Here is a 15,371-nt window from a genome sequence, read left to right as displayed (position 1 = left end):
ATATAAGATGGTCACCAGGGAAATATTCCCAATTATTCAAATACCCAAGTCAACTGGGTTTTATAGAGATTTTTAATTAATAATATAATGATGAATTAGAGAAAGAGAGAAAGAGTAGGAAAGGAATAATTATGAACGGCCTCAAGCCAATATGGCCTAGACCTGAGTCTTAAGAAAGAGAATCAGTCAGTCAGTCTTTTAACACTCACCACAAGGTCTGCCTAAACAAGGATTCTAGTGACACCAGGCCAGCTCCATCTCAGCTGACTTCACCAGAGAGCCTTCCAGCCAGAGACTGTTCCAAAGGGCCTCTCTCCAGAGCCTCCAGAGGGACAGAGTCCCCTTAGAGGAGCTCCAGCGAGACCTCCTTAGAGATTGTCCTCCAAGAGCTTCCCTTCTCCAGAACCTCTCTCAAGAAATTCTTCCCAAGCGGTCCTCATCAGAGATCCTCCAAAAGGAATTCCTCCAAAAGGATATCCTCCTCAAGAGATTCTGCCTTTTCTTATATAGGGGTTTTTCTCCCATGTCACCTCCCCTAAGTCCCTACATCTACCAATCACTGTAGATGCTTTCCAAAGGGACTGCCCATCTAAATTCCTGCTAAGTCGACCAATCTCCTCAGTAAATCTGAATCAGAAAAAATGTTGCTGTGTCAACCAATCTCCTCAGTAAGTCTGAACGAGAGAAAACACAGCTGAGTCAACTAATCTCATCAAGAGAAAACTTGCCCGACCCTTTTAGGTACCTAGCATCCCATTGTATCAATTCTAAAAACAGGCCTGGCTCAAAGAACTCCTTGCCTTATTATAAGCATGGGTCCAAATACTTTCATTGTTTAGCAAGGAGTTTTCTCTCCTAAAGGAGTCTTAAGTACGATTGGAGTAGAGGTCCTCCCATTTCTGATCCTGGCGAGTTCTCACATCAAAATGGGGAATGTTTCTCAGTAGGGAATTTGTTCCAATTAAGAATTCCCCAATGGGGAAATTTTTAACATTCACAAGTCTGAGAGATTTCAAGATTTACAGGAACAAAATCTGCTTAGTTATAAGATGCAAGGTCGTCACCCTGTTACTAGTATCAGTATAAAGTCAGAGGGAAGACAGCATTGAGGTTAGCTTGATATTTAGGCAATGGGTTATATTTCTAGAGGTCCTTGTATATCCCCTGCTTAGGGACTGCATTGGTCTTAGATAAGGATTATCTACTTCTAGCCCCTCAAACTAAAATTAAGTAGCTATGGTTGTCACTGTGAGAATGAGAGAGCTATTGATCAGAAAGTTAAGTGGTTATCACAAAGAGAAACAAATATTTCTTTCTAGTGTGTTATATATGAAATCTGACACTAGATATTCCATTTTCTTTCAGGCAAAGGAATATTCATTATCCAAAATGAAGACCTTAAGACATGCATCCAAGCAAGTAAATTTGGATTGAACTTGGAGAATTGCAACCAACCAACTACATCTATGTTATGGAAATGGGTTTCCAAACACCATCTGTATAACATAGGCACCAGCACTTGCCTGGGATTGAACCTTAGTATCCCTGAGCAGCCATTAGGACTGTTTGAGTGTGATTCTACTCATTTTTCCATGTGGTGGCGTTGTAACAGAAAGGGGATAATTGGTCCATACCAATATATGCTGGAGGTAAAGAACAGCAAACTGGTGGTGGCTACAAGACAGTCTTCCCAGAAGTGGACTCCATACATGTCGGGGAGTGATGATATCTGTGAGCATCCTTTTCAAGGTAAAAATAGGAACCTAATATATCTTTCATTTGTACTATTATAAAATTTTATAATATAATATTATTATAATAAAATTATAAAATTTCCTGTATGTTATACTTTTCTATGTATCAAACAAAATGAGATGCTCCTTGGAATATTGGAGAATTTCTGTCTACTTTTTTTATAAATGTTATTTTATTTTCAGTTCAAATTCTCTTGCTACCTCCTCCCCACACCCCTATACATTGAGAAGGCAAGAAAATAGAACCTATTATGAAATATGTATAGTCATGCAAAATAAATTTACACATTAGCCTTGATAACTATTTTTCAGTTGTATATTTATTTACTGCAAAGAGATCTTTATTTTTTAGGATCTTTTTAAAAATAACTTTTTTCTTTATTTTATTCCAGTAACAAATTTACACATAAGTTTTCCAAAGTTACATAATTCATGTTGTCTCTTTCCTCTTCTTTCCTCCCCCCTCCAAGAGCTAACAAGCAATCCCACTGAATTATATATGTATTATTACTCAAAACTTACTACCATATTATTCATTTTTGTAAGAGAATAATCATAAAACCAAAACCCCAAATAATATACCCAAATAAACAAGTGATAAATCATATGTTTTCTTCTGCATTTCTACTCCAAGAGTTCTTTCTCTAGATGTGGATAGCATTCTTTTACACAAGTCCCTCAGAATTGTGCTGGATCACTGAATAGTTGTTAGTAGCCAAGTCTGTTACATTTGATCATCTCACAATGTTTCAGTTACTGTGTACAATGTTCTCATGTTTCTGCTTATTTTACCCTGTGTCAGTTCATGTAGGTCTTTCCAGTTTTTTCTAAAATCAACTGGTTCATCATTCCTTATAGCATAATAGTATTCCATCACCATCATATACCACAATTTGTGCAACCGTTCCCAAATTGAGGGACATCCCTTTAGTTTTCAATTGCAAAGAGGTCTTTAGAAGCAACATGGAGCTGCAGAAAAAGTTCTGGGATGATTATCAGAAGATGAGTTCCCATCCCTTGCCCTTTCCTTCCTGTGTGACCTTGTTTTACTAACAATTTCCCTCGGCCTTAGTTTCTTCATTTTTAAAATGAGGGAGTTGGATTAGATGACCTTTGAGTGTATATCTATGATTCCATGAGTATTAGAATCATTTTTGATAAATTCTAGTGTCTGAATTCAGGATTGGAGGCTAATTCATAGTACATCCTTGAATAAATTAATCTATGATCTCCTTGATATGGGAAATCTCTGATTAGTACAGATTATAGCCCATCCTTTCCTTTCCCAACTATCTGACTCTTGTCTATATCTTCCCATGGTTCATCCACAGAGAAGTTACCCAATAGACTATAGGCCTTCCTCTAGCTCTGTTTTAACATTTTCACTACAATTTCGACATACTGATTGTTGGGATGGTGATTCTTGGTTATCAGAGAAGAAGTAAATAGTGCAGAAGAGAGGGAAAGGAAAGAAATTTGCTTTAATAAATGTGACTTGTTTCTAGTTTTAGGGGTTTTGAGTAGGTCTCCCATTTCCCCTCCGAGTTTTGTATTGAAACTGCCTCTTAGGTTTGGTGGCATAGCCAAAGGCAACATCCTCCCAGCCTGGCTAATGCCCACTTGATATGCCAGTTAAATAAGGACAAATACATTTTATATCGTCATACTTGCCACCAAGTATCCATTGTGTGCCTGTGTTGTGTGACTTCTCCAATAAGTATTTCTCTGTTTTGACAGCTTAGCCTTTAGGTCTGGGAAAAGATGTCAGGGAGTTCATAAGGACTGAGGCTCTGGGATAACATCCAAAGACAGTCTCTCACCTCCGCAAGTAAACAGTGAGAGACAGCTGTGACCAGTGAACCTTCAGCACTTGCACAATTATGCCATTTGTATGAGCTGATGCTCTCTGAAGGAGGCAGAATCACCTACCCTTTTTCACAGGACACTGATGCTTTTATTTGGTATCTTCCCACCTTCAAAACATTCAATCATCCACCTACACCTAGAATACATCCAGAGATAGGATCTCAGTAGGATGTAATTCCCTGAATATGAATGAAAAGTGGATTGAAACAAACAACTGTGTCCCTAGGGAACTGTAGCATATCTAGACTATTAGGGCTAGGGCTCCTAACCCTTTGAGCACAAGAAGTCCAAGAGGGACCGGGAATATTTGGTAAATAATTACCTTATCTACTCAAATATTCCAGAAATAATAGTGCTAGTGAAAAAATTGTGGTTCTGAGTGAGAATGATGAGGTGGGTATGGTGCAGGGCAAAAAGAGAGGGAGCTTTATAGTTCATATGAAAATTTTTTGGAAGAGAGTTGAAAGAATAATTCCTCATGATGAAAACCAAATCAGTGATGTTTGGATACAAACTCCTGTACAAACTGAGCTAGAAAATATCACTGGCCCTGATCAATTACATGCTAAAATTGATTAATTTCTTGATTTTATTTCTTATGTTCATGGAAAATTCTAGAATTTTATTTCTTTTCATATTGAATGGAGTTCCTGGAAGATTTACTTAAATCTAGAGGCAGTAGAAAATTATGCATCAGAGGAAGGGGAAGCTCCAGACCAAATAGTTATAATATGACATATTATGTCATGCATGTCACAATGTATGGAGATTTATTTATTTACATGTATGCACATATAGATTATGTGTTTAATATGTACATAATCATTTTCATGTTATCATCCCCACTAGAATGTGGGCTCCTTGGGAGTAGTAACTGGATTTTGTGTTTAGTTACTGACTAAATGACTTTGTACCCTTGGCATTTAGCACAGTTCCTGGCAGATAGTTAAGTACTTAATAAATTATTGATGACTGACTGACTGAAATCCTGGCCCAGTGCCCTACATTAAAAGGCTCTGGCTAATAGCATGAAGCCTCTAGAGGCAAAGTAAGGCTTTTCTCCATGCCTATCCTTATGACAGGAGGAGAGAATTGAGTACTTCCAAAAAGCAACAAGTTTCCTTCTTTGATCCCCAAGTTTCACTGAGGTATCAGTGGCCCTTTTGGTTTAGAATATTTGAACAGTGGTAGGGTACAGCTGTCCATCCTCACTGGCAAATCTTTAGCTGTTTCCTAGGACTTGATATGTATTTTTATTTTGATTATTTATTCTCAATTTATAAGCATTTAATTTTTCCCTTCCTGAAAAATGATACCCACACAACTCAAGCCAAAACACAAAACCCTCATAATACATATACATAGTCAAAAATTGCTCATTCTTACATTGTCTGTGTCCAAAAATGTGTATCTCATTCTGCATATTTAGTCTATCTTCCCTCTATCATGAGGTCAATAGCTTGCTTCATTACTAGACCTCTGGCACAACTGTTGGTCATTTCACTGATCAGAGTTCTTACATATTTCAAAGTTCATTTTTACAACATTGTTCAAGAATGAATTGCTCCTCTAGTTCTGTTTAGTTCATACCAGTCTTCCCAGGGTTCTCTGAAACCATTCCCTTTGTTCTTTCTTAGGGAATAATAGTATTCCATTATTCTATTCCATTCATATAAAATCCTTTGTTGAGCCCTTTCCCTGTTTATGAACTGGATAATTATTTTAATAGCATGGTATAAGTGAAAAGAGCATAGGACTTGGGAGTCTGGACATATGAATTTCAGTTTTCTATACCACTTGCTGGCTGATCTTAAGTCAAAAGTCCTTTTTCAACCTTTGTTTCCTCATCTGTAAAATGAGGAAGGTAGATTTTATGGCTTCCAAAGCCCCTTCCAGCTCTGAATCCCTGATCCTATGATGTGCTGGCCTCTCAGCTTCAGTTTCCCTTCCTGTAAAATAAAGATAATAGTAGTTCCACTGATGACCTCACAGGATTACTATGAGTATCAAATGAGGCAATATGTCTGACCGAAATTTGCAAAATACTAGATAAAAATTAGCTGCTGTTTTGAACCAGAAAATAAGTGTGGTTGGGGAAGTATGCACCAATTTTTTTTTCTTGAAAAGGGAAATTCAGGGGATCTTTACTTGACCAATTTTCAACTTCTGTAATTTTTTTTGTCTTAGAATTATACACAGTGAAAGGAAATTCCCATGGAATGCCATGTGTGTTTCCATTCCAGTATAATGATCAATGGCACTATGAATGTACCAGAGAAGGCAGAGAAGATGGGCATCTGTGGTGTGCTACAACAAGTCGATATGAAAAAGAGGAAAAGTGGGGATTCTGCCCAGATCCCAGTAAGTATGATGATCTTCTATTCTCTACATTTAGCAATGGGAAAAGGAATAAAATTAAAGTTACTTGTATCTGAGAAAAGTTAAGGGAATTATATTTTACAGCCTGCATAATCACTTCCATTATTGCAGAATTGGATATTGCTATTATTTTGCCATGTTTCTCCACAAATATTCTGTACTGAGGTTGCTATGGTGTAAGACTTTCAAATTTAGAGATCCAGAAAACTTAAAAGCATATGTTGCTCTTCTCCTCCCTCATCCAGCCGCTCATGAAAAGTGTCCCCTTCAAGGATAGTCTTGTTTTAGAGCCCTATTTTTCTTTGCTTCAGAAGATGTTAATTAAGCATTCTAACTAAGAACCTTATGCGACTCTTATTCTAAATTAAATTACAGTCTTCAGTGCTTTCATTAATAACAGCTTCCTTTAAAGAGACATCAAAACAGACTTAAAACATACATTTATTCCTTCAATACACTCCTTCTTTCATGGACTTCTTTAATCTCACCAAACCCAGACTTTTTCTCTTCCCACTTGGATCACCTTGGCTACCCACTTCTGAGGAAGTTTCTGTGTTTGACTAGATAATTCACACCATCCAACCTGAGTACACAGTGGCCCTTTGAGCCAGGTCCCCAAAAGGATATGTCCCCCTCCAATTAGCCTGGAGACTTTATGTCAATTATCCCAGATTCATTTTCTTTTTTCATAAGGTTTTCTTAGTATTTAGCTAACATGACTGTAACTGATTCATATTGACCAAGATCACCTTCAAAACCTGTTTACTTTCCTAGGAATAAAAGGTCCATCTTCTAATCTATACTGTTACTGCATAGGAGCTTAAGGTCTCTTCTTTCAGTGTTTCAATAATTTTTTTAGATAATTGTATTATTGACCCATTAAAGACTATTTGATTATTTTTAGCCATGATGGTATGGAGATGTGGGCATAGTGGTTCTTCCTAGTCAGGAAGACCTCAGTCTGAATCTCCCTTCACTTGATTGTTTTGATCCTCAGTAAGTCAGTCAGTGAATCAATAAACATTTATTAAGTGTCTACTGCTGTGCTGAATGTAAAAAGAAGGATAGGGAATAACTGAGAAGGAATGAGTTTCAGTTGCTAAGATCTTATAGGATGAGGAGATCCCAGAGACTATGATAAAATCCACATGGGAAATGATGAGATAGCTGCCCCGGGTGCCCTTCTTAAAGAGAAGCTCTGAGAGGAGCTCTTTACTGTCTATTTCTTTTTTTTTAACATTATTTTATTTGGTCATTTCCAAACATTATTCATTGGAAACAAAGATCATTTTCTCCCCCCCCCCCCACCTCTCTACTGTTTATTTCTATCTTTTCTAATCAGAAGAAGCAGAAAGGTTCAGGAACAAGGAGTATTGAGAAGGTTTAAATTGCTCGATTAAATTTCTTTTTGACCTTGGCAAGTCATTTAACCTCTTGGCCTCAGTTTCTTTATTTGTAAAATGGGGAAAAAATAAATAACACCACTCTGACAGAGTTGTGATCAAATTCAAGTCAAACTAGATAGTATACATAAAGCACCTTATATTCTCAAAGTACCATGGTAACAATAAAGGCAAACATGATTATTCTCAGTTATGTGCCTTTGTTCATGCTCATGGAAATCATATTTTTCCAGGGAAAGAATTTTCTGTGGGAAACTACTCTTAAGATAGGCTTATCCACTAAACACATCTCTCAACTACTTTCCTATGCCATCAATCAATCCATCAGAAGGTAGCCTAGTGGCACTGAGTGCCGAATACATACAAGGCACTGTGCTAAGTGTTTCTGGGCGATTCTAAATGGTACAAAACACCATCCTACTGCTAAAGGAGTTTATAATCGTGGTCAAAAAACAAGATTAAAGAATAGTTAGAGGAATTAAATTAAATTTGATATTGATCTAAGAAATAGTGATTGGAAGAACAAATCAGCTATTTAAAAAATGTCATTCGTAACTAAACTAAGGATAAATTGTACTGGCACAAATGACTTTTTTGTCTTATTTGTTCCACTGTTTCTCACCATCAGGGTGGATAAATGCCTAGATTAATGATTTTTAAATGAGGCACATACTGGTAAAGTTGAAAAGTAGAGAGCTTACCAGTACCAGTAAACTATTGCCTTCTCCTGATATCAGGAAGTGGCCCTGTCCCTGAACCCTGCCACTTGAATCCAATTAATATCTCCGGCATGGAGCCTGTGGCTTTGTGGAGCCTAGGGCTTTTGCCTTCCCAGATTTGCTGTTTGCTTAATGTCCTTCGGATAAGGAACTTCCTGTGTTTGACAGCCTGCTGGAGCCCTGCTCCCCTGACCTTTCCTTCAGACATCAGTAAGCCTGGTTTATTTCTATGGTGTTACGTTACAGTTACAGTTTTCTCTTTTCCTGATGTTTTCTGTTCTGGTGGCCAATAAAATGGAGAATTCAACACCTGAAACTTGATTCCACAAATTACCATCTTCACGAAGGCAGACAATGACAAGTTGGTTGGAAACGTAGCTTGCATTCTTTAAATATTTAATTCGGTCATACGTGACAACGTGGGTGCTCCCTTCACAGGTGTAGTATGCAGACCATTCATGCCTCACATCTTGTACAATTCTTGTCCATTCCTTTTTGTAAGTTTTCTGTAGATTCTCTTCCCACTATGCTAAAATTTTTCCTCTACTTCTTTTAATACTCGAGGGTACCAGAGTCTCACTTAGGATGTCCATCTTTCATCTCTCTCTTTTTTTTAATCTGTTCTCATTTTCGGATAAGGCCGCCTCCTTTTTAAGTCAAACCCTTTCTTTTTTTTTCTTTTTTTCTTTTTTAATTTTTATTTGGTCATTTCTAAACACTATTCATTGGAAACAAAGATCATTTTTTCTTCCCGCCCCCCCTAAGTCAAACCCATTCTTGATGATGTATTTTATGTGGTGTCTTACATGTTAATGATATGCTTTAGTCTACCCACTGTACATCATTCTTTTGCCTTTAAATCAAATATTTTGATTCTTCAGAAATAGTAAAGTTTCATGATTTTTTTTAAACCCTTACATTCCATCTTGGAATCAATACTATGTATTGGTTCCAAGGCAGAAGAACAGTAAGAGCTGGGCAATGGGGGTTAAGTGACTTGTCCAGGGTCACACAGCTAGGAAGAATCTGAGGCCATATTTGAACCTAGGACTTCCTATCTTTAGGTCTGGTTCTCTATCCACTGAGCCACCCAGTTGCCCCCAAGTTCAGTAATTTTTAGCCATATAAGTCCTAAGGAGCTTATTAGTGTTAAATATATATGTGTATATATATATATATATATATATATATATATAAAACTCTATGATGGAGGACAGATTGTATAAGTTTTTTTCTTAAACTCCATGAATATTCTTTGTTTCCTTTTGTGTAAGGATTTCTAAGAATCCAAGACTGTAGAGTGACATTTCTTTGTTCTTGAAACATAACCTAAATAAGCAAAATTTAAACACTAACTGCTTTTGTAGGCTTGTTGGTAAGTACCAGCCCACAATTTACTTTCTTACTTGCTATGAGAAAGGCTAAATATCATTTTAGATCTTGAAATATAAATATTTGTAAGTATCGCTGGGATTTTTTGGCAGAATAAGCAGATATGTTAGAGGGGTTTAGTAGATGCACAATTGACTAGAGCATCAGTCAAAAATTAGGAGTTCTTTTTGGCACATCAACTTAAGGAATGTAACACTTGCCATCTTCTTCTAGGACCCAACAGAGCATGACCATGCTTCTATCAGGAACTTAAGTGATGAGAACAGAGTGAGAGCCAGGAATTTTTTAAAGTGGGAGGCCATAACAACTAGGATAGGATAAGAGTTCATAGTGGTTTCTACAAGCTGATGGACTGGTCAGGAACAAAATCCAACTAGGACAAGTGTCAAGTAGAATGCTTAGGGTAGAAATACAAACTATAGCGTATCAAATTGAGGAATGGCTGGCTAAGGGAAAATTCAGGAGAAGAGGCTCTCTAGTATATAGTAGATAAAGTGGCATGGCTATTAAATATGATAAGTATGGTATAGAATGCATAGCTAAAAAAAGTGTGCAAAGAAAAACTGCCACAATTACCTATTTTTGTCTTGATCTATTTCATTCAGTTTAAGTAACTACTATACGAAGCATAAAGATGCAGAATTCAAAGTTGAAATAACAAAAAAAATTAAATTTTGGAAACTTGAATCTATGAAACTGTTATAGAGTCTGATATTTTTTTAAATGTTTGGGGACAGCCAATGGTTCAGTGTATTGAGAGCTAGACCTGGAGATGGGAGGTCCTGGCTTTAAATCTGGCCTCGGATGCTTCCTAGCTGTGTGACCCTGGGCAAGTCATTTAACCCCGATTGCCTAGCCTTTACCACTTTTCTGCCTTTGAACCAATACACAGTATTGATTCTAAGATGGAAGGTGAGGGTTTTGGTTTTTTTAAAAGCATAGAGTCCTACCTTTTAGGAGTTTCATTTCTTTTCACTAGAGTGTACTTCTTTCACTAGAAGAAATTTAGGGTAGATGTAGAGAAAAATATCTCTGCAGCAAGGTTAGATAAGGGGACTTGGATTCCCAAAGGGACCATGGATATTCTTCTTTTCCTTAAAGAGTTGAGGCTTTTACTACCTTATATTTACTTATCAATGCATATATTATACCCAAACTACTCACCCCTAGAATGTAATCCCCTTAAGAACAGCAACTATTTGTGTTTATTTCTTTCCTTTGTGGAGCCTTCCTCAATACCTCACACCTGGCAAACACTTCCTTAGTGTGTGCCAAATTATGTCCTTATGAGAGTGGTTATTGAATAACAATAGCATATTTGTAATGCTTTAAGATTTTATATATATATATATATATATGTATGTATCTGATTTGTTCTCTACCACTATTTTGTCAGGTAGGGGCTATTACTATCACCATTTTACAGAAGGAAATAGAGAGATTAAAGTAACTTGCCCAGGGTCACATAGCTAGCAAGTATCTGAGGCAGGATTCAAATTCAGATCTTCCTTACTCCAAATCCAATATTCTATCCTCTACGCCACCTAGCTTCCTATTAATTAGCGATTAGAGATTGGATTAGAGATCAAAAAGAGCAAATTGCCTCCTACTTTGTGTTTCTCTTAATTCTGTAACTACTCAAAGTCCCCTTTTACAGGTATGGAACAAGGTAATCCCTCTCAGTTCTTTTTATTTTTCCTTCAAATTATGAAAGATCTTTCATTTCTTTTATAGTTTGGATTATAATTCATCACAGTTAACCTAACCTAATCTTGATACCCTAATGTGACACATACTGAAGGCACGAATGTCATGACCTTTGATTAAAACAGGAAACCCAATAAAAAATTCTAGAATCTTTGAGGAAACAAAACCCGAGATAGTAGTGATTATTCAAGGGTCTTCTCTGCTGCTGAAAATTCTTCCATATTTAGTGGACCCATAAGGCCATTACCAACAACTTCATCCTTTTCCCATGAAAGGCCTATGCTCATTTTAGACCTGCTGCTTCCAGAGCAAAGGGGAAAGCAGTTTGATCCATCAAGTGTGTGTTAGGTAGCTAGTATATGCAGGGTTCTAACCTGATGATTGTTATGGTGTGGAAGTGTCTTTGGAATCTTTAAGTCAAGCATCTTTGATCCTTTTTCAATCAATGATCCCTTGAAAGTTTGGTGAAACCCATGGATCCTTTCTCAGGATAAAGTTTTTAAATGCGTAATATAAAATATAGAGGATCATGAAGGAAAGAAATTATATTGAAATGTGGTTTGTAGACAGAAAGTCTTGAGTCACATGTGATCTAGCAACAAGTCTACAGTAATTTCAAAGCTATGATGAACATAAGCAGTATTTTGAGATATCTGCAACTACTGCAATATGATAAGGAAGTATCTATGACTTCTATTGGTAAAAGTCACAGGAACTGCTAGTGTTATTGTAGTTTATTGCCTTCATTCATAATAGAAGGAAATGCTCAATTTCAGTTAGAGGGTAGAGAAAATAAAGTTATATTTTTCCCCTTCTAAGTGCACAAGATCCCCTGAAATCTATCCATGGCTTCTTTGGGGGTCCATGGAGCTCAGATTAAGAAGCCTTTTTCTAAGGTTATGCCAGTGAACTATGATCTCTGGCATGCCCCTGCATTGATGAATTGGCAAAGTTTCTAGGACAGGCCTGATGACAGATTTTCTCCCTAGAAATCTGCTGAGTTCCAGCCCCCTCAGGTGAGAAAAGGTGCCAAACATTGCTCTGACCTCAGACCTTGTTCCTTCCATCTCCTGCTAGAGCAGTGGGTCAACTGAGGAAAGGTGGCAAAGAGCTGGGCTGGGTATCTTCCATCTGCCCCAAAGCAATGACTTCAATCTGTGTGAGGACAAGGGAATTTCTGCCTCCTACTGTCTGTCCTATCTCCCAGTCTAGGTGTGGGGAACCTCCATTGCAAAGAAGAGCAGCATTCACTTTGACTTCACAAATTCTATCTCCTGTTGTACCTGGCCTTTGGAGGAAGAAGAAGAGAAAAGGTGTTAGGGAATTGGACTTCTTTTTTTTTACTTTGCAGGTTCTACTTCCATCTCAAACTATAACTTTTCCTGCCTAATCTCCACTCTATGGAAGTAAGAGGAATATTGAAGCTGAAACTTTCTTCTGATCATCTGACCATGTGTCCCCTACCTAATACGGCACTTGTGTCCACCCCAATCTCTAGTCTCCTCTGGGAAGCAGAGTGGCACCTTCCTTTCAATGATAGCCATTCTTCCACCTGGTTATACCATTATCATCCTAGTAATTCTGCATTCCTATAAGTCATCATCCAGATCTCATCCTCCACCCTCCACCTCTCAATTCCTTATTTCCATCCTCCTCAATTCTTTCATTTCAAAGTTTCTACCAAACACTACCCAGATTATTCAGTGTGCCCTGTAGAATGCCTGTTCCATAAGCAACACATTTCCCTTTATTTGAAGTCTTTTCCTCTCCTAATCCTTCCATTTACTAGCTATTATGAAATCCTGGCTCTCCTAGGATGACACAGCCTCCCTGGGCAAGAGAGAGAGTCAAGGCAAGAGAGAGACTATTCCATGCTCCTCATTGCCACTTTAAGTTCTCCCCCTATCTCTATCACTCAGTAGTTACTCTTCCTTTGAGGTGCATGCTGTTCATATCTGCTACCCAATCAAAATCCTGGTAGTTTTGTCCTCACAACTCCAGGCCACTCTTATTTCCTTTCTTAATGAGTTTGGTATATGCCACACAACTTTTCTCTTCTCCCCAACTCTTGTCCTCTCATACCAGGAAACCTACATATATATTGACTTAACCTCAAATTCCCTAATCACTCAGTTCTTCAACCTACTCATTTCCCATGACTGTATCCTCCACTCTACCTAAACCATACACAATGATGATTATAACTCTCATCTTGCCATTATCTCAAAATGTATTACTTCCACATTCACAGATTACAAAATCCCCTCCTCTGACCTATAATTGATTGGTTTTTCAATAATCATAATCCAAGGCTCTTCTTCCACCTTCTCTTACCAAAGCTGTACTGTGACCTCCAATGTCTCCTAAATTCTCTCCCAGGTGTGGAAAGGAAACAAGATGGACAGTTGGTGGGGGAAGGGGCAACTGGGAGTGGCAGTTGAGTCTTGTGACTAGCACTTCCTTCCTGCTGGCTTGACTTCCTTCCTGGTGTTGGAGGTGGGAGGAATGTTGTCTTCCCAGTCTGCCCCCTGCCCAGTTTGGTTCAGCCCAAAGACACAGGCCCAATCAGTTCTTAAGACTAGAACTTTCCTTGGTTGCTTGCTGTCTACTGCTAAGTTTCTGAATTTGATAAAGCTAACATAGATATAGAGTAGACCTGTGTGGGAGAAACCCTCCACCAGCCTGTGAGGCCTGGCCTTAGCTCCAAAACTGAGGAAAACTCCAACCTTATTTAGGGACATCCCTTTCCCCTTTCGCCTGATATCTCTCCAATCCAAACTGGCTATTAAACTTTATCTTATTTGAATTCACAGTCAGATAAGTGGACTATCTTTTCTGGGGCATAGAGGGAAATGAACATCATAACCCTTATCAGACCCCTGCTGCTTCCTCTCGGCAGGGGGCATCTCTCTCCTTTGCCTCACCAGCAGCAATATTCCCTCTCTCCCCTCAACTCCTCTATATCCTGCTACAAACCTTCCTTATCCCCTGTTCTTCATAGCCTCCCCATCTTTCCCAATAAATATTACACAGGCCATGTGCCCTATTCTCTCCCCCTTTCCCTATCTTAGTCCTCAGTGAACCAATTCAACTCTCTCTCCACTGTCCTATCCTCTTGAATCCTAGCCTTCTTATTATTCATGTTGCTGAATGAAGATGGAGAAAATCATGTAACCATTCTGAGTACATCCACGACACATTTATGTAACATAATGTTAACTGAGTCCTTACTAATGCTAGGCAATCCTTGTATTCTTGCCTTATCAACCACTAGCTCACTCTATATCATCTCTCTAAAACTTTTCATCCCTCTTTAAACTTCCCAGGGCCCCCCACCCCACCCCACCTCAACTGAGCTCCTTGCCTCATATTTTACAGAAAAAAAATGAGGTCATTCAACATGAACTCCCTCTTTCTCATCTTATATTACTTACATAACTTCTGCCACTATCTCTTCCTGTCTCACCTGATGAAGTAGCTTTACTCCTTACCAAAGGTAATCAATCCCTCTAGCCGCTCAAGCAATTCTATTTCTTCCTGTCTCCTCCAATAGACTGCTCTCTCTCTCTCTCTCTCTCTCTCTCTCTCTCTCTCTCTCTCTCTCTCTCTCTCTCTCTCTCTCTCTCTCTTTCTCTCATTTTTAATCTCTCCCTATTACTGACTCATTCCCTATTGCCTTTAAAGATAGCTTCTCCACCATCTTTGATCCTTCCATCCCTGCTGTCATCTTAATTCTCCACAGTTTGGCTTCTGACCTATTCATTCATCCAAAATGTCTCTTTCCAAAGTTAGCAATGGTCTCTTAATGGCCAAATCCAAAGACCTCATTCTTCTTGACCTTTTTTGCATCCTTTGACCCTATTGATCACTCTCTTCTTGATATTCTCTTCTATCTAGGTTTTCAGGACACCACTCTCTCTGGTTCTCCACCTTCCTATCTGACCACCACTTTTTAGTCTCCTTTGATAAATCCTCACCTAGTACACACTCACTAAGTAGTGAGTTACTGGGGTTCTATCCTGGGTCCTTCTTTCTTCTCTCTGTATATTATTTCACTTGCAAGTTCACCTACATTTAATTACTATCTCTATGAAAATGATTCTCAATTCTATCTAACCTACTCAAAACTCTCTGTTGACCTCCAATCTCAC

The 15,371-nt window shown here is 38.2% G+C and overlaps 1 protein-coding gene across 2 annotated transcripts in view; it reads left to right on the top strand.

Moving 5' to 3' along the window:
• PLA2R1 (phospholipase A2 receptor 1) overlaps positions 1–15,371 on the top strand; it is a 168,847-nt gene that overhangs the window by 36,370 nt on the left and 117,106 nt on the right. For both annotated transcript variants that reach the window (XM_003341235.4, XM_007494249.3), the window contains exons 2-3: positions 1,366–1,749; positions 5,808–5,981. In XM_003341235.4, the coding sequence (XP_003341283.2) occupies positions 1,366–1,749; positions 5,808–5,981 (558 nt within the window). The remainder of the gene's footprint in view (positions 1–1,365; positions 1,750–5,807; positions 5,982–15,371) is intronic.

The sequence above is a fragment of the Monodelphis domestica genome, chromosome 4 (genome assembly GCF_027887165.1).
Source record: "Monodelphis domestica isolate mMonDom1 chromosome 4, mMonDom1.pri, whole genome shotgun sequence".
Classification (NCBI taxonomy): Eukaryota; Metazoa; Chordata; class Mammalia; order Didelphimorphia; family Didelphidae; genus Monodelphis; species Monodelphis domestica.
The sequence above is the reverse complement of the archived record's forward strand: the minus strand, read 5'-3'. Positions and strand labels throughout refer to the sequence as shown.